Source organism: Daktulosphaira vitifoliae, unplaced genomic scaffold (assembly GCF_025091365.1).
Source record: "Daktulosphaira vitifoliae isolate Bord-2020 unplaced genomic scaffold, ASM2509136v1 Scaffold_3, whole genome shotgun sequence".
In the NCBI taxonomy this organism is placed as follows: domain Eukaryota; kingdom Metazoa; phylum Arthropoda; class Insecta; order Hemiptera; family Phylloxeridae; genus Daktulosphaira; species Daktulosphaira vitifoliae.
In genome coordinates, this window is record NW_026099574.1 from 29,423,611 (window position 1) to 29,446,661 (window position 23,051).

The 23,051-nt window shown below is 26.5% G+C and overlaps 2 protein-coding genes across 2 annotated transcripts in view; both read right to left on the reverse strand.

The window, feature by feature from the left end:
* LOC126900772 (probable serine/threonine-protein kinase MARK-A) overlaps window positions 1-1,470 on the reverse strand; it is an 89,085-nt gene extending 87,615 nt beyond the window's left edge. The window contains exon 1 of the mRNA XM_050676705.1: window positions 1,156-1,470. The gene's annotated coding sequence lies outside the window, so the exon portion shown is untranslated. The remainder of the gene's footprint in view (window positions 1-1,155) is intronic.
* A 13,619-nt stretch (window positions 1,471-15,089) lies between these two features.
* On the reverse strand, window positions 15,090-21,702 carry LOC126900756 (tonsoku-like protein). The gene is made up of 3 exons (XM_050676681.1): window positions 21,542-21,702; window positions 18,680-20,008; window positions 15,090-17,969 (listed from the first exon to the last, which is right to left on the reverse strand). Exons 2-3 carry the CDS (start codon window positions 19,997-19,999, stop codon window positions 15,306-15,308), a joined length of 3,984 nt encoding a protein of 1,327 aa, XP_050532638.1. The 5' UTR covers window positions 20,000-20,008; window positions 21,542-21,702; the 3' UTR covers window positions 15,090-15,305.
* Between the last annotated feature and the right edge of the window lie 1,349 nt (window positions 21,703-23,051).

Sequence of the window (23,051 nt, forward strand, 5' to 3'; positions counted from 1 at the left end):
ATCCAAAATGACTTCGCTATGATAGCTTAGTCAAAATCGTGCATTAGTTCTTTACATCCGCATGTTAATTACAGTATAATATATCAAATACAAATTTAGGCATATATTGGAGTTTAACTAGTGCTTTAGATCATATGTAGTCATACTAATTACAGAAAAATTATCTGTTTGATACAAAAGACACGACTTTGATAGATAACATTTTGATAATTTTTAAAAATACTATGATTTAGAATCATTTTAAGGCTAGATAAAATCCTAGTAAACATATTTAAAAAACAGAATTATTTTAATCGATCCGACGTCCAGGAGATATTAGTTTTATATACGTTTGTTTTTTTTTTTTTGCAGAAAAGTCTGTATAGTACGAGTTATTTATTTTAAAATTTAAACAAATTTACCTAAGTTTTTTTAATGAACAGTTCTAAAAAAAAAAATTGAATTTTGAATTTAAATTTAAATATACTATATTTTTGTTTAATACGCATAGAACAATATCATTATTATCCTAATAATTATGTTTCCTTCAAATTATTTTTTTGCCAAACTCAAAAAATAGCTGTTACGTTAAATTTTTTTTTCACTTTTGGGAGTGATACGAAAATCTTTTAAAACTAGTGAATATCATAGCTTGTAAAATGCACTTTAAGTTAAAAATGATAAAAACGTTATTCTTCTAAGTATAATCGACCGTAAAACATTTTAAAGTCGCACAATTTTTGTATTTATAACACTATTTTTTTTAGTTTTATTTCTTTTTAGAAATCAGCGCTATCAATATATTTGCAATTAGGGAGCTATTCGCAAATGAAGTCGCAAAAAATCGTATGGGAAAGATTTTAATGACTTTCGGATTGTAATCATTTATCAAAAACCATTTAATTTTGTAACGCAATTTAAATTTCGACACATTTATGTGTTGAAATTTAAACAATACCTCATATTAGAATATGAGTGTCTTTCTTTGGAAAATAATATTACATTGTAATGATGTAAACTTTACTGCTACGTTTATTTGAAAATAAATTCATTCTTCTAAACCTAACTATCAATTACACTTTTAAAGGAGTTTTGAAAATAAAGAAAAATATTTCTGCTTATCACAATTTTAGCACTAGTATACAATTCACACGTTTAGTCATTGGTAATACAGACCTCTTGAAGTTAAGTTCCACTGGTCACTGGTCAATATCGATTTATCCATAAGGTATATCCATCATAGGGGTTTTATTGGATATCTTGTTCTGCACTCGCAAACACTTAAACACAATAGTGAGTACAAACAATTATTACGTATGAAACAAATGTTAATCAACGGAACAGATTTAAATGTTCACGAAACGAGCGCGAATGATTGACACGCACTGGCGCACACTGACCCGGTAAACATCAAGTATTATGTTATATTATATTAGTATTCGCGATATTCGTACGCAGAGCGAACGGCGGCCCGGAGGACGGCAATGTCAGACGAACTGACATATGACGGCGGGTATGAAATACAGAAGGTATACACACACACGCTATCGGCCCCTTCCCCTCGACTGCCGTTAATGGGGAACCGTCCCACCTTTGGGATAACCGGTCCGTAAACCGCATGTGCTATCATCAATAAATGAAAAACGATCCGGGACTTCATAATGAATATCATAGTGTAGGTCAATGGTTTTACTACTGTAACAACTTGTAAGTAGTAAATACAACAATACTGATTTTCCAGTTTTCGCGACATAATGATAACGTACTAACATGCCAATGAGACAGACAATATACGCAATGTATTATATATACACCTAAGTGTGTCAATAGAGTCTAGTGATTTGAGTAACTCATCGTCTTCCTCGTTATGATTTTAATTCTGGTACGGTCAACAAAAAATTGAAGTCTCTATTGAAATGCAGTAAAATTCATTGATATCGAAGGAATAAAAATTATATGAAGGTGGTATTTTTATCATAACAGTTTCATTTTTAGCCCTTTACAAACAAATCCTAGTTATAATCGTGATTTATATTATAGAATCAATTAGATAGTTTTTTGTTGATTCGCACTGTAACATACATACAATTTTGTAATATAAATTTTGTAATTTCAGTTCCTTATTGTTTTATCTCTCATTTTTTTTTGTAAATTACTGAATACAAAAAAAAAACTAATAATAATTTTAAAAAAATTATCTAATCATTATTGTTTTATCCAATAAATTTAAAAGGTCGCTTAAAAAAATATAAGAATTGCAACATATTGAAAATTTGACATTGGTTTGTTTTATTTGTGTACAAGTACGAATATAAGTTAACATAAATTTGATTATAATAATAGAAACAAAAGTGTTCAAGTATTAAAAGATTCAATAATAAGTTTTTGTGATATACTATACCTTTCATATATATAAACATATTATTTAATCTATATTTATTCTAAATAACATAATAATAAATAAAAATTATTTCTTAGATTTAATAAATAATATAAAATACATATTTTCTCATTCTTGTATGTTTTTTAATTTAATACAAATAGTTAATAACAATCGAATATAAATGCCTATATTTATATTAATTTATTATATATTTGTAAATTACAAAGTATATGCAAACTAAATTTACTCATTAAATGTTTTAAATCAATGAATAAATACTTTGAGATATTATTATTAGATGATTGCCAACTTAAAAACGAAGCTTTATTTTTTTAAAACCCTAGTAAAATCGTATTATGTATATATATATAGTTTAATAAATGTAAAATTAAATGTATTTCTACGTTTTTCTCATTTTGGTATATTAATTTTTATCATACAACTTAAAGTAGTATATAAATAGTTTACTTTGAATAAGCATAAATAGGAAAATGTTTTAGAAGGATTAAATGAAAATATCCTATGCTACTCTATCCCAAGTATAGGATAAAATTCGTTGATCATTATTATAGAAACAAAGAAATGTGTTAAATTTTGATGTTATAAATTTAGTTAAAACAATTAAAAAAAATAAATAAATTTCCGATTGAAACTGAACGATTTAAGTGATATTTCAGTTACATTTAACATCAACTTATATAGTACCTTTTAAAGTAGTTAATACTGTGTTGATTTTCTTGAATGATTGTATTTTTTTTTTAATTTGAATAAAAATTTTAATTTTGTAATCCATTTATTCAACGATGTCTTGTTTAAAAAAATACTAATGTCAGTCACGTAAGTTTATATGACAGACGCATATAGTTTAGATAAAAAAAATAAATAACAGAACTTAAAGTAAATTAGGTGAACATGTTTTTCATATCATTATATTAATAAAAAAATACACTTATTGGAATTACTTTGTATTAATTTTAATTCATAAGTTTGGATTATGTTTGTGAAAACAATTTACAATATTTATAGCTGTTCAATAATAGTTATATTTAAGAATTTCACAATAGTTCGTTTATAAATAAATTGCTGCGATAGAAGTACTATTTTTAATTAATAAAAGCCTAAACAATATCCCTAATAATGAGAATAGGCTGTTAATAAGGCGATAAGTTTTTAGTGATATTTGCTATAATGGAACGTTATGTATTACGTGTTAAATTAAACGTATTTCTTACAATCATAGATTAACTGTTATTAGCATATCATATTGATATGCTACACAAATATATAATTTGATCATTATAATTTAAAAATAACATATTAGTGTTAAATGCTTTTTTCAAAACAATGAATTGTAAGTTTTTAACCTTGGCACAATAAACGAATTGAAACGAATAAACGAAAATTGTTAAATGATAAACTGACAATTAATTATTATAAAATTGATAGATTAGAATAAAATTATAATTATTGTTTTATTAATTTTATCTTATACTGGTTATTAGGCGAAATAAAAAATACAATTTAACTCTATTGTGATTTTCTGTCAAGGCTGAGATTCAAAATGTATCATTTAAACTGAACAATTAATGTACTAATAATTTTTCCTAAATGAAGGACTGTAGATAACCTATTGTACAGACCTATTATACTTTAACAATATGAACAGTATTATCGAATAAAACAACGCTGTAAGATGTTTTTATTAACTAAATAGAGTTGGTATTTAACTTGCATGTAAAAAATACATTTACTGATAATTATTGAACTTGGTTTTCTAAGTCCATTTTCAGGGACAGTCAAACATATAACTATAAACTAATATTGTCTTCTTACATAGTGCGTATACTACATTAGTTAATTATAATATATTTTTACTTACATGATATAAATGGAATAATCTCTAAATAACTATATAGAATATATTAAATATAATTTAATTAACTAATTAAATTAAAAACTTATTATTTTTATAATTTGTCATAAACTATCCTAATTTATAAAAAAAATTATTTATTTTATTGGTGAATTTCCAGATTTTTAACGTCTTAGGTTAATGACCAGGTGAATCTACCACGACAACAAAAATATTAAAAGAAATTATTAATGTACTATATTAGTAAATTATAAAAAGATTAGTAGGGTTTCTAAGGCGATAATGTTTCTCATACTGATTAATTATATTGTAAAATAATTTCCTAGAGGTCATTTAAACAAAAAGTATATTAAATGACTAGGTATAATTAATCATTAAAGCGTTTTTAAATAATGTGCGACTGACAGTTTACTATTGATTTCATTAGTATTTTCTTGAGATAAAACTTTAAAAAATAGTTCAATTTTGACGAAATTATTTGTTTGTATTATTCGATTATTTTTAGATTTTTTTTGTCATACGTAAAAGCGTACAGATATCTTAAGTTGACCCAATATCATGTTAAGATTTTTTGATGAGAGTTTCATAAAAAAAATTTCTATCTTCTCAAATAAAAAAAAAGTGAATTTTCGTCAGTAAAAGAGGCTGCATCATTAGGTTTAGACCAGGGATCAGACATCACCAATGAGAAAATCAAAAGAAAAATCTCGTTGGCATCTCTGGAAATTTAATCTGGGGCCAAATGCGTCAAAGAATACGTTTCTACCGGTGGGTAGAAACGTATTTTTTGGCCAGACCCATCCCTAATTACTGACATACACGTAATATAAGTTATTATTTAACATATGTTTAACGTATGCGAAAATTCCGGAACATTTTTAAAAGTTAAGTTGGAAAAGTTTACTTTTTTTTGTTTTGAAAGCGGGTAAACTCGTTTATCTGTTCGAGTTTGCCCCCTAAAGCTGTTTCTTCATATCCCTATTCCAGATTTCTGGTTGAACAGGTTGTAGACTTCATCAGTCCTGCGGCTAAGAGCCCCGTATGGGCTCTTGGCTTAAGGCGTAAACAAAGAAACGTTCGCGTCGGCCGTGACCAGTCTTAGGAGGCTTATGCGACACTGGTAAACCGGAGAATCTGGGAGCACACATTGTCGGTTAGGTGTGCCAGATTCATGGTGTCGGACTCGGTTGGGCTTGGTTTCAATGCTTGAGGGACACGTGGGGTTGCGTTGGTCCGACATACGTGCATGACCCTTATTATGGGCAGAGATTCGCACTCTGATCCCAGCTTTGGTCTTTATCTTTATGAAGCCAAAGTGATGTTCTGCCGAGCATCTAAAATTTCGGCTAAAGAAAAGTTTGGTGGTGGGTCTCTGCGAACCCACTCTAGAAAAGGTCTCTGCTATACTGGGTGGAAAAGGCCCGCGGCGTCACCTGTTATAACCGTAAACAGGTCGCGTTGCCCCCTTTCTTGTTGTGATAGGTAAATAGCCTGCAGTGCAGATTCCGGAAATGTTTAGTGGATCCAAGACTCCCCGCGCCTAGGTACACGGCAAGGAGTAACTATGACTTTTTTAAGGTATGCGATATTTCCGGATCATTTTTAAAAGTTAAGTTGAAAAAGTTTAAATTTTTTTGTTTTGAATCTCTTTGTAAGTAGTTAAAGGTTCAGATCTTCAATATTTTTTTGTCAAATGAAATGGAAATACCAAAGATATTTCTATAAATAAAAATTATTTTGGTTTATTTGTTTTTTAAAAAGTTATGACTGTTAAAAAAAAAGTTTAAAAAATGACGATATTTATCGATTTTAAAAATCTTACATTTTTGTGAAATTTCCCCCAATTACAGGAAACGAGGAAAGTATTTCAATTTTTAAGGTAAATATCTTTAACTAGATACGATTTTTGATATATTGACGTATCGTTAAATAAAATCGCTCCAGTGAAAACTAAGAAAAAGGTAAAACCAAAACTAAAAATGTATAAGCGCTTACACAATATTTTGTTTTTTAATAACTATTATTTCTTTATCAATTTTAATTTTGTAATAACTTCGAACATTTTAGTTATTAATATTTAATTATTTAATTTGAATTCCTAAATATTATTAAATTAATCACAATTAAAACATGCAGGAGTGCTTAAAGTATTAGATGTGAGTTAGAAAGCCACGTTTCAAGGTCATCGTTAGTAGTGTAATGTGAAGTATGTTTTGCTGTGATCTACTGACTGACATGGCCTTTATTGGAATGAATCATAGTTGATGTACTTTTATGTATCAATTCGGATGAGTAATATGACTAGGAAAATAAATGTAAGCCAATTGAAAAAAAGAGGAACAACTTGTTTAATTAGGGTTAGAAAGTACATTGTTGAAATATGATGGTGATAAAAAGTTTTCTACCAGTGACCTTAGAGTGTAAAATAATAACTATAAAATAATTATCTAACAAAAAATAATTTCATAATTCACTATTAATTTAAAGAATAAATATTAAAATTGTTATTACAATTTACAAAATTAGTTTAAGGCAAATTTATAACAATTATTTTTACAAATCGTACTATTCTTGATGTAACACGTAGATCTAATAAATTTTACTATTATTAATATTTTATATGATTCATTAGATGTTTACATTATTTACCCAGGGTCCATATATTTTAAATATAGTGAGACGTGTCAATCTAAATACCACCGGATACTTCATTTAGTCCAATTTGCTTACTATAGCAATTGTGATCACCGGATAACTGGATTATGAGGTGCTGTAACTATCGCCATAGTCATTAAAATGTATCGTATGAATTTTTATTTTCCATACTTATTTTTATTCTTCTAACTAAATAGTTAGAAAGTAAAGCTTTTTAAAAATAATTGAACTTAATTTATGAAATCAGAAATTTCAGTCTACACGTGTTGAAGTTCTATCATTTTTTTAGACCTATGTCAATCAAAGTCCTAGGTATACAATTTTGAGCAAAGCAAATTTTCCTCAAGCCCCACATAGTTACGCCAACAACTTTAACAATTATTGAAGTAGTATTTTTCATACAAAGCTTAAATTTGTATATTTATTGAGAATAATATTTTCAGTAGCGTATTTAAGAAGGATAGGGGGAACTGCTCTCAATCACATTTTTAAATGTACATCAATGTTCATGTTCATCATACACAAATTTACTGACTTATATCTTGTCGCATAAAAGTAAGAAGCAAAAATAGGGTTTTTAAATTGTATTTAAATAGCTGACTATATTAGCTTCGATGTGAAGCTGATAAGGTATTTTGTTTACTATGATGTGTTTTTTTTACAAAACATTAACTTTCTCAATTTTACTTTTGAAAGTATTCCAGAAAGTCTGACATTTTTATATATATCTTAAATTAAAACTAATGTAATGTACTTTATTATAGAAAAAAAAAAATTCGGCCTATATTTTAACTACACGGTGACAATATATAATATAAAGTAATGAATGAGAGCTGAGAAAAAGTGGTAACAGACACAAAAAAAAGAACATCATAGTAAAATTAATACCTTATCAGCTTCGCATCGAAACTAAAACGATAGCACAGTGGAGTCGCGTCACAATATGGACGTGGCTTAGTTGGAACAAGTATAGATGACATCTGATAGTAATTTAAATCACTATCATAAGAAAACGCTTCGATGCAAATCTGTAAATAGTGTTTAATTTTAAGAAATTTGTGAATTTTTCCAAAAACAAAATTAACTCCTATTGCTTTTATTATTCCTAATTAGTAGTTCTATGATTTATAAGAATAATATATAAATAAATATCTATTATAACAATTCAACGTAATATGAAATTGATATTTAATAATTTATAATATTTGTAATAATAAATTACAATACTAAATTGTATTGTAATTTTTACGGAGAAATTATAAAAAAAATATAAAGTATAATAGAAATTGATCAATTGTGGCTAATTAATTAAGTAAAATTAAAACTATATTAAAAATATTATTAATTTAAAAAACTAAAAAATATTAAACTCAAAGCCACAAAAAATTAATGAAAAGTCGCGGATACGTATTTCGGAAACAATGTTACCATTATCAACGCTAAACACATACTGACACCCCGACTAAAAAAAACTCCCTTATATATCCCTAGTGACCTTATCTTATCTTTTTAAATATAAAGTAGTTATTACTTTCATGGCAAACGCGTATAAAAATTGAAGGGCTTGATACAAAACTTTTCATTTGTTGTTAATTATGAATAAATAGTTTACAAGAAACTTTTATCAGAGTCAAAAATATACTTTTCTAAACCCATTTTTTACGCTGATTTCAAAACTGCAATTAGATTTTATCCATCACCACTAGTTTTTGATATTATTAATAAGTTTTTAACTAATTTTAATTAGTTAAAAATGAGTATTAAAATATAAAAAAAACTAAACGTTATTACCATGCATTTTAGCTGAACTTGCGAGTTTAAAATTGACATCACTAACAAAAATTGTTATGAAAATTAAAAAAATGGTATTTTTAAGATTAATATGCGTCAGGAAATTTTATAATAACTATTTACAGTAAATTTATCAGAAAAACTCATTATTTTTTTGCATTTTTATCGAAATAGAACACTTTAATAGAAATAATAGTAATAATTTCTAAGTAATTCTGGTGTTTAAAAAGATTCTATCATCTTTATCTTCTTCTTCTTCCTCGCCTTAATCCCAACTACTTGGGGTCGGCTACTCTTATCCTAAACTTCCACTTGACACAATCTCCCACATCATCTACGCTCACATCAGCTGTCCTCATATCGCATTCAATAGTATCCCTCCATCTTTTTTTTAGTCTTCCTCTACTTCTTCTTGCTTCAGCATTCATTTCTATAACTGTCTTACAGCTTACATTTCTTCTCTTCTCATAATATGAGTCTTTCATCTAAGTCTTTTTTCTCTCATCTTATCCACGATCGACGCTCCATCTATACTCTCTCCTATATGCTCGTTCCTTATCCTATCTTCTCTAGTCTCTCCACTCATCCATCTAAGCATTCTTGTCTTTGCTACATTCATTCTCTGCTCTACTTTCTTATCAATCACCCAACACTCTGAACCATACATCATAGCTGGTCTCACTACAGTCTTATAAAATTTACCTTTCAGCCTCATTGGAATTCTTTTATCACATAAGACACCAAACGCTTCTCTCCACTTCAATCACCCGCACTTAATTCTATGTCTTACATCCTCGTCAATACCACCGCTCTTTTGTAAAACTGACGCTAAATATTTAAAACTCATCACTTCTTCAATTACGTCCTCCCCTATTGTTCACTAATCTCCTCATTTCACCTTCAAGTAAGGTCTTAAAGCAGAACCTTGGTGCACTCTTACTCTTATCCGAAAACCTTCTGATACTACTCCTACGCTTTTTCCCTGGTACAAGGGTCATCATACATATTATATTAATGTACCTTTTCGGGACTCCTTTTTTCATGAATGCCCACTTTAAAACCTCTTTCGGTACTCTATCATACGCTTTCTCTAAATCTATAAATACCATACACAGCTTTTTCTTTTATTCCCTAAAATTTTCTATTAGTTGCCTCACTCAAAATACTGGCTCCATTGTTGACTTACCAGGCATAAATCCAAACTGGTTTTTAGATAACGATGTCTCATTTTTTACTCTCTTATCTATTATATTTTCCGAAATTTTCATACTATAACTCATAAGCTTTATGTTTTTAGAATTTCCACACTCTTGTATGTCACCTTTACCTTTAAATATCGGCACCAAAATGCTATTAATAGAAGATTTAATAACTTCATTAATTTCATTATGCAGAAAATCATAAAAATAGATCTTTGGCTTATTTTTAAATAGATTTTTATATTTTTCTTATAAATTATTATCCCATGTTGATTTTAAACTTTCTGGTACTAATTTGCAAAGTATATTTATGTCTAATTCAACTTCATTTTTCTTATCTGAAAAAAATCGGTAACGGTATAATAATATATTTTTATTGGTTAAGGAATTATTTTGTGAAATTAACGACTTCTTATAATTCTCCGGTATTTCTTTAAAAAATGTAAAAGTTTTAATAAAAATTTAAATATTATACCATATTTTATGATGAAAGCTTTCAATAGCGTCTATGACGCTTTTCATTTTTGTTGTCATTGGAGCTAAATTATATATAGTGTCTAAAAAAATGTCAGTACAAAAGTACCTATAGGTTTGGTTGTATCTTCATCTTTTTTCTCTAAATATGTTTTACAATGTTGAATAAAATTATCGATGATGAAGAATATTTTCTTCAAATATTGCCATATGTACATGCAAGAAACAAAGTTGCAACACGTGTAATTGTGTTATAATGTAATTGTTTAATAATAATATAATTTTTTTTTATTTAATTTGTATTTCGGGAATTTATCCACTTAACAAAAGTTATCCACTTTTTGTAAGTAAGGGTGAGAAGGAGTACGGCCAAAAAATAAGTAAAGATAAATATTGTCAAACCCACGCTACACCTTCAGTAAAAATTACAAAATGGTAATGATTTCCAAAATAATAGATTAAAATTTGTTATCGACCAGTCATTTATTTAATTAAAATATTTCTTATTTTATAAGCTAGTTAAATATGTGCGTTGTCATCAAATAAAATAAATTTGACATCCTTATATGAGGTAAAAAAAAAGTAATTAATAACTGATAAATAGAAAAATATATGAAGCTATACAATATCAAAAATAATTTTTTTAAATATTTATTGTCTTAAGAAAATTCGAGTGACTAACGTTAAAAGAACCACCTTATATGTTATATTAATATTAGTAAAAATAACATACAACTATTAGCTGTCATAAATTAGCAATTATATACAGCGTGCTCAAAAAATGATCACGGTGGGATGCACAATTTTTAACTAAATATGTTAAAGTTGTATCTTCAGAATATAATTATTTTTACATGGAGATTCACCCCTTACATCCCCGTTAGAATAGTCTCGTATAATACCATTAATGCAATATTTCTATTTTAAGATTAGTATTAAAAAAAAAAATTAGTATTGTCATACTGTGTCTAACTTAAAAATTGTACTATTATTACATAGAATCCATCTAAAGGATACAGTGACAACTATAAGTTACACCGACATAATTACAAGCCCATGTCGACCATGTAAAACACAGTTCTTTATTTTATAGAGTTTATCAACGATATATTTTTGGATATTGATATCGTACTGAATTTCAGCAATATTATATCCCAATATTGAAAAAAAAAAAATTCCCGGTATCGCAATATATTGATATTGTATGAAAAAATAAATCGATATAAAAAAAAAAATTTAATTTTAATTTTAAATGTTTTCACCAATTATTTTTAAATTCATGAATACTGTTAAGTTACCATTGTTGTAAAAATCAGACTATGGTATACCAACCAAATCAGATAATGATATTAATATTAAAAATATATAGAGGTTCAGTAAGTAAGAGAAGGATTTCTATTGTTCTCATTTTTTATAACAATGAGAACAATAGAATCTCCTTTCAAAGATTATCATGAACTGTTTTGGGCCTAATATCAAATAACATATATTTTCTAAAAAAAAATGACCAAAATTCAAATACTTTTTTTTTTAGATTATTGCGATATTTTAAATATAATCAATATCATGGAAAAATTGAAAAATTCAGTAATATCGAATCGAAAAATCAATATCGTTTTATCGACAATATCTATTATTTATTTATTTAAGGTGCTAACATTTTTAATATCTAAAAATTCACAAACAACAAATTAATTTTAGGTTTATTTTTTAAGAGTAACCCTATTTATCGAAAAAACCATGTATAAAGATTAAATATTGACTTGTGCTCTCCATACAAGACGTCTTTGAACCCGGTTATTATGCATTGAGGCATGATGTGTTATTGTTTAAACTAGGTAGGCTACCTAACTAACTAATATTGAATAATAGTAATAATATTTTTAGATCACTAGGAGGACGAAAAACTATTTTTACTAATAAATTTATTAGTGTAATTATGTACAGTTAAATGTAAACAGTTACTATTATGTTTCAAATCGTTAAATTATCATGCTATATCTTTATATCTAGAGTTTGTTTCCTTATATCAACTTCGATGCGAATCTGAGAAGGTATTGGTTTTATTAAGAAGTGTTTTTTATTTAAGTGTTTTTCATAAAAATTCACTGGAATCATGTAAACTAGAATTTTTAGTTTTAAACAATAATTTAGAAAAATATAAAAATCAATGTTTATTTTAACGCAATAAAAAGTATCAATTAACTGTTAAAAATATCATATAATGATCATGATTTATAATATACCATAAAATGCTTTAACCATAGATGTTTAAATACTTTCTATTGAAAATATATAGTAGGGATGTAGATTAAAATTTTCTGTAATAAGTTTTTGTGTGATTGATAAAAATATCAAAATAAAAATTACTATTTTTATACGTCACGTATCATAAAATATATAATACATATAATAAAAAAAAATGCTCGGAAATTTTGAGTAAGAATTGGAAATTGTCCTCTAAATACGCTACAGATTGATAGGAACTTTCCATTAATCATCTAAATTATTCTAAACGTTAAAAAAATAACCATAGAAGATATATTAAATCAACTCTAATCAAAATTAGATTCCTTTAGATTAGGTCGAATCTCTTATTGATTTTCAATCTGGTTGTATCGGGCTAAGTTAAATTTAATTTTCTCTTTGGATCTAACAAATTTAATGTATCTCGGTTTTTTAACTGTTTTTTTTTTATTGTTTCATTTAATACCTAGGGACGTTTTTTATACGACGCATCCCAAAATACGTCGTACACGGATTGGACTTAAAATACAAGCGTTACTATCCATTGTTGAGGGTAAGAGAATTTTTCTATTGTAATGTTACTACAAAACCTTATTGGATTATCAATCTTACAACAGTCATAATTATTAATAATGACTTAGGGCGTTTGCTTCTACAGTGGTCAGCAATATAACGGAACAGGTGTTCTGATCAACCAGTTTTAGATAAAACCTGATTATTTTAGCAATACTTGCTAATGCTTTAAGTAACTTGCCTTGAACCGCTTCAAATTATAAATTTGTTTCCTTTATTATTACACTCTTTCCAAATCTTTCTAGCACGAACTTAGAAATTAAAATTATTTTTGTGTACATTTATAAACGTAATATAGAAACTTTTATTTACAATCATTGCAATATAACACTTCTTGATGTTAATTGAAAAAAATTGGTTGAAAAAATTTAATATAATATGATATTATATTCGATCATAAAATCACTTCCATAAATTCCACTAATATGTAACCATAGGCGAAACTAGGTGGCTTGGGTGGTATAGCTATACAGGCAAAGTATTAATCCCCTCAAATTTGTAGAAAATTATATATATATATATATAGCAATATAAAATCAATTTAGAGTGGATGAATAATTAATTTATTACCACCAAAAATTTTATTCTAGTTGCTCATATGGCTGTAGTAGTAAATACCAACACATAGTATATAGGTAATATATACAACACATCTGAATTGAATCCTATTACACAAGTCGTCACAAAGAGATGTCCCCACATGACATTCTGAGATTTCTTGCTAGTNTATATATATATATATATATATATATATATAGCAATATAAAATCAATTTAGAGTGGATGAATAATTAATTTATTACCACCAAAAATTTTATTCTAGTTGCTCATATGGCTGTAGTAGTAAATACCAACACATAGTATATAGGTAATATATACAACACATCTGAATTGAATCCTATTACACAAGTCGTCACAAAGAGATGTCCCCACATGACATTCTGAGATTTCTTGCTAGTATAGCTAGTAATAGGTAAATTTTAAGCGAGACAGAGTTTGTTGGCGATGATGGAAATTGGCAGTAAGAGTTGGAAAATTAAGTTTAAACGATTGACCGATGTTGTTTTGTGATATTTTTAAAACTATACTTGTATTAGCCACTCATATCTGACTATTGTTTGACTCTTGTAAGTTAATTCGAACTTACAACGAATAAAAATATCAAACCAGCATCCCTCTTTGTGCCGATTAATATGAATATTACGAATAGAGTAAACGAAAAAACATGTAAAATATAATTCGTAAGAACATAGTAACAAATGTTTTATAGCAAAATATTTTATGAAAATTAAATTTTATAAAAAAATTAAAATTTAATTGTCACACCAAGGGCGTTTATACATTTTTTTTACGGGGAGCATAAAAAAATTTGTTCAATTGAAAGCTACCGCAAAAATGTTAAAATGTATTTTTTTATTATGTATCTATTTTGAGCTGATAATGAAAAAAATAACAAATTTTTTTATTTCAATATATCAGTCATTGAGGGGCACATACTTATTTGTTCCCTTTAATAGGCCACTGATTAACAGTAAACATTTCCTCACTACTGAATACCATAAATCTATAAGAGCAAAGGTTTTAATTGTACTGTACATAATCGAGTTTAAAAGTTACTCAGTATGATATATATATTTTTAAAGTTGAAAAAATATATATTATATAAAACATTATAATTATATTAATTTACCTAACAAAAATCTAAAGGGAAACTACCCCTATTTGCCTACAACCCATTATAAATTCGTTGTATTCTCTGCTGAAAATTCTTTTTAGTAATTCTATATTTAAAGAGCTTTACTTAATTAGTTATTAAAAAAATTAAACTTGATCCGTTTGAAATATAGGGTTTGGCTGATGAAAAATACAATTAACAACAAATTTATTTTTTATTTATCAGGTATAATTCAATTTTTTTAATTTAAAAACATAGACAGTCTAATTAAAGGTTAATATATAAAAAGTAAAATTTATAAAAGTACAAATACTTTATTATAATACAATTATCACTTAAATTATTCAATACAAGTTAACTTTTTTTTTTAAAAGTTAGTTAGTATTATAAATTTTATAATTTACTCAAGTATACTACATAATTAAGTACTACACAAATTTAATAAAATAAATAGTTATCACAGAGATATTTTAACATTGTATGGAGCGTCTTTAAATAAATTAGAATGTCCATGAGCAGACAGAGACATTTTTTCTAAACTTATATTTTCAACTGAAGAAATATCCACAGGTTTACAACCAGCCATATATACAAATTTAACACTTAAATGCTTAATCCGTTCTAAACTGATTTGAGTAACTCTAGGATTGTTTGTCAACCACAAGTTCTCTAAATTTCCAACAGATCCCAAACAATTACAAAGTACATCTATGTCTTCATCATCAAGATCAAGACTTGATAAATCAATGGAGTGAAGTCTATCTGCTTGACTACGTTCCAAAAATAAAACACATTCACGTAAGACCATTGAAGTTCCAGTATTACAAACATTTAAATATTTCAAGTTCATTGGATCTAATCTTGTAAAAAATCCAGATACACCAGTTCGCCCCAATTTATTATAACTTAAATCTAATTCTTCTAGATTATCTAAATATAACTCGGATGCATAATCATAGCAGTCTTGATCAATATCAACATTTCTTAAAATTAATGATCTTAGGTTCAAAGCACATTGAATTATTGTCCGAAGATTTGACAGACCATCATTGCAAATTGGATTGTAACTAAGATCTAAAAATTCTAAACTAATCAAACTTTTATTTTTAATTGCAATTGTTGCCCATGAACTTAAACCATTTGAGCTTATATTATTACAACTTATGTCTAATTTGTTCAATTGTTGTAAATTAGATAGATTTTCAGAAAGCAATTTCATTCCACTATCTTCAAATGCTATTCCAGACAAACATAATACTTTTAAACTTTGATAATGGCATGCTACATTAAGAGCAATATTCAAACTGTTTCGTTTAAATATGTGATTAGACATATTTAACATACCAGTTGCTTGCAAAACTTCTAAGTGTTGAGAAATTTTTTCATCAAAAATAACATTCGAATCAACTGATGATTTCTTGTACATATCAGTTAGTGATTCTGTACTCCAACCAACAACAACACCAATAATTTCTTGAAATCCAATTATCAAATTGATTGGATCATTTTCATCTAATATAGCACCATCTTCTGTGGTCAAATTTAAAACTGGTGTAACACTCTCAAGCTTATGATAACGCCGTGAAGCTTCAGTTGCTAACCACTTTAAATTTAAGTTTTGTTCAGTATCAGGAATAGGAATGAGAAATAATCTATTTTCAACACGAACCTTAATAGTACTATTAACATTTTTTAAAGTATCTTCTTTTTTTATGGAGTTTACACCTGTCTCTGAAACATAACCATTTGAATCCAAATGACTTTTTGAATTAATGGCTTTTATACTTACAAATCCTTGATGTTCCAACTTACTTTGTTGGCTTTTTTTATTACTAGTAGAGAGTAAAAGAGGTTTATATTTATTTGTATAAATTTCATTTTGTTTTAATTTATTTATAAGTGAAGTATTATCAGAATTTTTATTACAAATTGAAAAATCATTAGAATCTTCATCAGAAATCAATAAGGGGCTAGATTCATTTTTAGTTTCAAAGTCAGTTATCATATTTTCCAATTTATTATCATCTTCAAAACAATCATTAGTATCATCTTCAAACAAGACATCCATAGTTGGCGAAGCACTACCACCAGATTTTTCACCACAATGTTTTTTTTTTGGTTTATAAATGATGTCTTCCTCTAACCAGTCATCGACTGAATGTTCTACTAATGGGGGTTGAGATATTTCATAAAGAATTTCATTATTATCTCTTCTTCTTTTATTATTATTTCTTAATTGATTAATGGTATTTTTATATTCTTCTGCAGCATTGAAATCTTCTACTTCTTTAAAGTTTTCTTCTTTCTTAGTTATTGTTTTAGAACATTTTTTATTTTGTCTTCTATTATCAGGAATAATTCCTAAATAATTATCTTCAGGTTTTTCTTTATTTTTAAGAATTTCTTCAACATTTATAGGTGGAACTGCTGGAATATGGCCAGCTTTACGCAAACAATCACTTAAACGATCAACTATTGCCCAAAAATGAGCTAATCGATCTGGGCTCAATTCACGTTTTTCTTCTATTATAACTCTATTGCGGCAAGCTATTAGACAGTCTAGAGGTGTTTCACCTTTATTTGTTCTAACTAATGGATTTGCTCCTCTATCTAATAAACAATCAATAACTTCTAAATGTCCACAAGCAGCAGCATCATGTAAAGGCGTAATACCATCACAACCAGGTCCACCTCTATGATTTATATCTGCCCCATGATCCAAAAGAACATTAACTATATCAACATGACCATAATTACTTGCTTCATGCAATGCTGTCCAACCAAGAGCATCTCCAGCATTAACTGAATGCCCTTGTTTTAAAAGACTCAAAACCAATTTTACATTTCCTTTGGCACATGCGGGAATAATAGGAGTTTCCCCTTTCTCATTTTTCTTTTCGGGTATTGTTGTTAGTTTATGTCTTTTTCTTCTTTTGTCATTCTCTTCATCTTCAAAATCAGACAAGTCTTTTACAGAGATTTCATCCCATATTTCAGGTACATCTTTTTCTAAATCAGGAGAATCTGTTTCAAATTTCATTAGATAATTTAACTCTTCATTTAAAGCAATAATCATATCAGTTTTATCTCTATTTTCAGCTAGACATTTCATTCCTTTGACCTAAAAAGATTAATAAAATAAAATATAGTTTATTTCCTGGTTATATATATATTTAATAGAACTTATTTTCTCAAATTTTAAAATAATACTCTAAAGGATTTAATGTAACATACTGGTTTTTTGTAGTAATTATTTGTTTTGTAGTATATTATATTATGTTTATTACTTTATGTACACAATGATTCCATAATTATGTAAAGGGTTTACAATCATATATTCTGAATAAATAAAAATATATAGTTTTCTATTCTGCTTGGACCAGCATTGACTCATTGTAAAAGAGAGTAAAATTAAGAAAAAAATAGCAGGTACATGATAATATATTAAGTCATTAAATTATGAAAAATGAGTTACAGACATCAAAAAAAAGAAAAAATGTCTACAACATATGCTAGGTAAAATAAGTCCATAAAATATTAAACAATCAATTTAATAATTAAATTTTTTATATATATTAAGTCATGAAACTGACTGAACATGTTAAAAAACTATTTTAAACATGTTCAGTCAGTTTCATAAATAATAAACATTTATATTTTTTATAATTTATAATAAAATTACATTATTTACATTATTAATTACTAAAAATTACTAAATTATTAGCCCACGACTGTGTGCTACGATTTCATATATTTATTAATATTCAAAAATAAATAACACAAAAAATTGAAGTAAAAGTACATAAAATAATTTACTATGTTGATACTTACAGCTGATAACTGAAGATGGCCATCATTATGATTTTTTGCTATGGATTTAGCTTCTTCATATATTGGCCAAATTTTTTCAAGAGGATCATACAAAAGTTCCATACATTCAGCAATATTTAACAAGGTTTTACATGCTTCAATACTATTTCTGTCATAAACATTTAATTCTTTGTTAAAATATTCTAATGCTTGATAATACTGTTTGTTATCTTTATATGTTTGAGCTAATGAAACATAACAAGGAACTAAATCTTTACCATTAATTCCATAGCGTTCAGAATTTTCTAACATTTTCTCATAATATGCAATTGCTTTAGAATATTTATTCAATGCAACACAAGCATCACCAAGTTTCTCATTTAACTCTTTGCGTTTTTCATAATCATTTTGTGATGCTACTAATAAGTTATTTTCTGTTTTACACATTATAGCTAAAATTTTAAGTTTTTTTTCAACTTCTTCAAACTCATCTTTTAATGGTACTTTTAATTTGTAGGCCTTTATCATTGTACTTTTTGCTGTTTGATAATCATTAATATCAACTAAAAGGTCTGCTTTAAGTAATAATAGCTCTGTACCAATAACTTTTTTATTTTGAAGTCTAGAGGCTAATTGAAGGCCATGATCAACACAAGAAATAGCTTTAGAAAAATTATTTAGTTTTGAGTATAATGAACTTTTAATGGAATAACATCTACACAATTCTTCCGTTAAATCTGAATCAAAATATATTTTTAAGGCTTTATTAATATAATCCATTGATTTACTTATATCACCACTTGACTCTTCACATAAACTTAAATTAAGATAGAGTCTACCCTTCATTTCTGATAAAGTTTTAGTCCCAACTTCTTTACTGAGTTTGCTACAAACTTCTAAGCTTTTCAGATAATACATAACAGATTTATTTAATGCCCTACTTTTTTTATCATCTTCATTATTATTATCACACATTTCTGAAAGTAAGTAATGTGTACGCCCTAATGTAGCTAAAGCTCTTTGCTGTTCAACTATATCGTTTTTTGTTTGGGATATTTTTAAATGAATTTGTTGATGTTTTATAGCACTATTAAAATCATTTAAGTAACAATACATTTCACCAATCATTCTATTGGCAACTGCTAAACGAATATCATCACCACAGCTACGAGCTGCATCTTCACATTGCTCATATTCAGTTAATGCTGATTCATAATCCTCTTTTTCTACATATAAATCTGCCAACTCTTTACAACAATAATAAAGATTATCAAAATTCCCTTCAGCTACTGCTTTTTCTTTTTTCTTAGTCCACTTTTTTTCTTCAACTTGACAGGCCATTTTTTTTGTCTAAAAATATGAATTAATTTAAGTTTATTTATATATATTTAAACTAGATTAAAACAATTAAAATTTTATTTACAAAAAGAAAATTTTGAACATAAATATTAATAATAAATTATAAATAATAATAATAAATAAAATTATAACAAATATCTACAAAGAACAAACAAACAAAAAGTTCTGAAAATTAAAAGTTCAAACTATTGCATTAAAAAAAAATTTATTTATTAAAAATTTTTGTTTTTCCTCAATTTAAATAATGAATAATATTTATTTAATTTTCTTTTATAATTTTACCATTAACATGATTCTATTTCTTTCATAAATGTTTTTTTTTATAATTAAAAAATAATTCAAGTAAATTATTTTACCCTGGATGGAAAAACAAAATATTTTTCTTATTTTTCAAAGAATAAAGCAATTATTTTAGGGAATATAAAAAGCATATTTTAGTAGTTTTTAAGTAATATAAATCTGGACTTTAGCTATAATCTATTAAAAAATGTATGTATTAATACAACTTTATAAGTTTTATATAAATGACCTATTAAACAGACATTTTTTTTTTTTAATTCGAACCATTTCTCTTTTTACCAAGTGGTTCAAAACTTAAAACATATGTATAAAAAGGACTTATCAAATTTTGAAAATTTTCTGGAAATAATGTGTCTTTTCAACATATGTTGAATTAAAGCTGATTAAATTATGATACATATTATAAATTAAAAAAATTTAACAACACTTTATCTTTTATGTGTTGTTAAATAAATGGGCACCGAAGTGAGACAAAAAATGCTATTTTTGTGTAAAAATCACCATTATTCGTGTTATTTTTACTTAAGATCACAAAATATTATATTTTATTGAAAAATAGGATAAATCAAAACATTTTTTTTTTTATAAACACCTTAGTTATATTTTTATTGTTTACCTGCCTACAAGTAAGATTAAAATTGACAACTCTTACATAAAATGATAATCTTTTCAACTTAACTTTTAAAAATGTTTTAGAAATACTCCAAGCTTCAAACATATGTTTAATTAAAACTTATATTATATAATAGAAGTTTAAAAATAAAATTGTTCTGATGACAAGTCATCAGAAGTCTCTGAAGTTATACAAAAATTGATATATTTATATAAAACAACTTTAAAATTTATATCAATTAAGAATTTTTTTTAAGTTAAGATAATCATTAAAAATTTTGGATATCTATGAATTTTTTTTAGAAGATATGAGTTCACAATTTAAGGAAATGTATAACTTTAAGCTGCAACACCTACAATTATATATTCGATTAATATCAGGTAAGTATAATATTTTAATAAAATAAAAATTACAAATCTACCTGTGTTTAAAAAAATCATCAGCTTTTTAAAACAAGAACTTATTACTTATGTGAGACAACTTAAGTAAAATATTCTATTGCCTGAACATAAATCTGTAATACCTTTAAATATTAAGAATGTTTCATATTGATACAATAGTACAATATCCTTAAAATATTATTAAAAAAGTGTATTTTTTAGTAAACTTACCGTAATTATCCTTAATAAATTGTAACAGAACACGACAGATACATTAAAAATTAACTTGATGTATTATTTTATAAATTATAAGAAAATGTAGTTCCATTGTAAAAAATTTACTACTTCAACGAACTAAAAAATTAAAGAAACATTGAAAAATATACTGATAGGCGCGCCAAAATACATTATTATTTTTGTTCAAAATAATGATAATGACAAAAAAATATTGATAATGTAAGACCTTGGAAGAAATAATTCAATTTTTTTATACTTTGAGTATATAGAATTATGTACCTAATTCTTGAATGTTTCAATTTAAGAAGAGCTAAGAAAAAAAATGTAGTTCAGAAATTAATACATTTTTATGTTGCACTGTTGCTTAAATTATGATAGGAACAAGTTAGTAAGCTCTGATTTATTTTATTTAATAATGCCATTTTTCTACTTTAATAGAAATATTCCTCTACATTTTTTTTTATTAATCAAATTTTCTAAAAAAAAAAAAGGGGGCAATTGTTGAAAATTCATGCATATATAACATGAAATTAATATAGGTTATACCCTACATAATAAATTATAGATTATAGATTTAGATAAGAATTATAGAAACATAAAGCTTATGAGTCATAGTATGAAAATTTGGGAAAATGTAATAGATAAGAGAATAAGAAATGAGACATCATTATCTAAAAACCAGTTTGGATTTATGCCTGGTAAGTCAACAATGGAGCCAGTATTTTGTGTGAGGCAACTAACTAATAGAAAATTTTAGGGAATAGAAGAAAAAGCTGTGTATGGTATTTATAGATTTAGAGAAAGCGTATGATAGAGTACCGAAAGAGATTTTAAAGTGGGCATTAATGAGAAAAGGAGTCTCCAAAAGATACATTAATATAATAGAAGATATGTATGATGACTCTTGTACCAGGGTAAAAAGAGTAGGAGTATCAGAAGGTTTTCGGGTAAGAGTAGGAGTGCACCAAGATTCTGCTTTAAGCCCTTACTTATTCTCTATAGTGATGGATGAAATTGAATGCGATATGAGGACAGCTGATGTGAGCGTAGATGATGTGGGAGATTGTGTCAAGTGGAAGTTTAGGATAAGAGTAGCCGACCCCAAGTAGTTGGGATTAAGGCGAGGAAGAAGAAGAAGATAAAGATGATAGAATCTTTTTAAACACCAGAATTACTTAGGAATGAATACTATGATTTCTATTTAAGTGATCTTGAAATTCGAACTAGCTTAAATTACCATTTTTTCCAAATGACAGAAGCGATATACGGTTGCCGAGTCATTAACTCTTGAGTTTTATGCGCTTGGGGTACAAGATTCCAACCCGTTTATGGCAAGGAGATTTTTTGCATTTTTTCCTTAGTTCTTTTTAAGTTACAATAAATTTATACTCATTTGATTTTCATCTCATTTAGATTCAATAACTTCAATAAAGATCAAGGATCCCATCACTGTAGTCACCCCTCGTGAGAAGAAATTTCTTATTCATATTAAAATTATTTACTA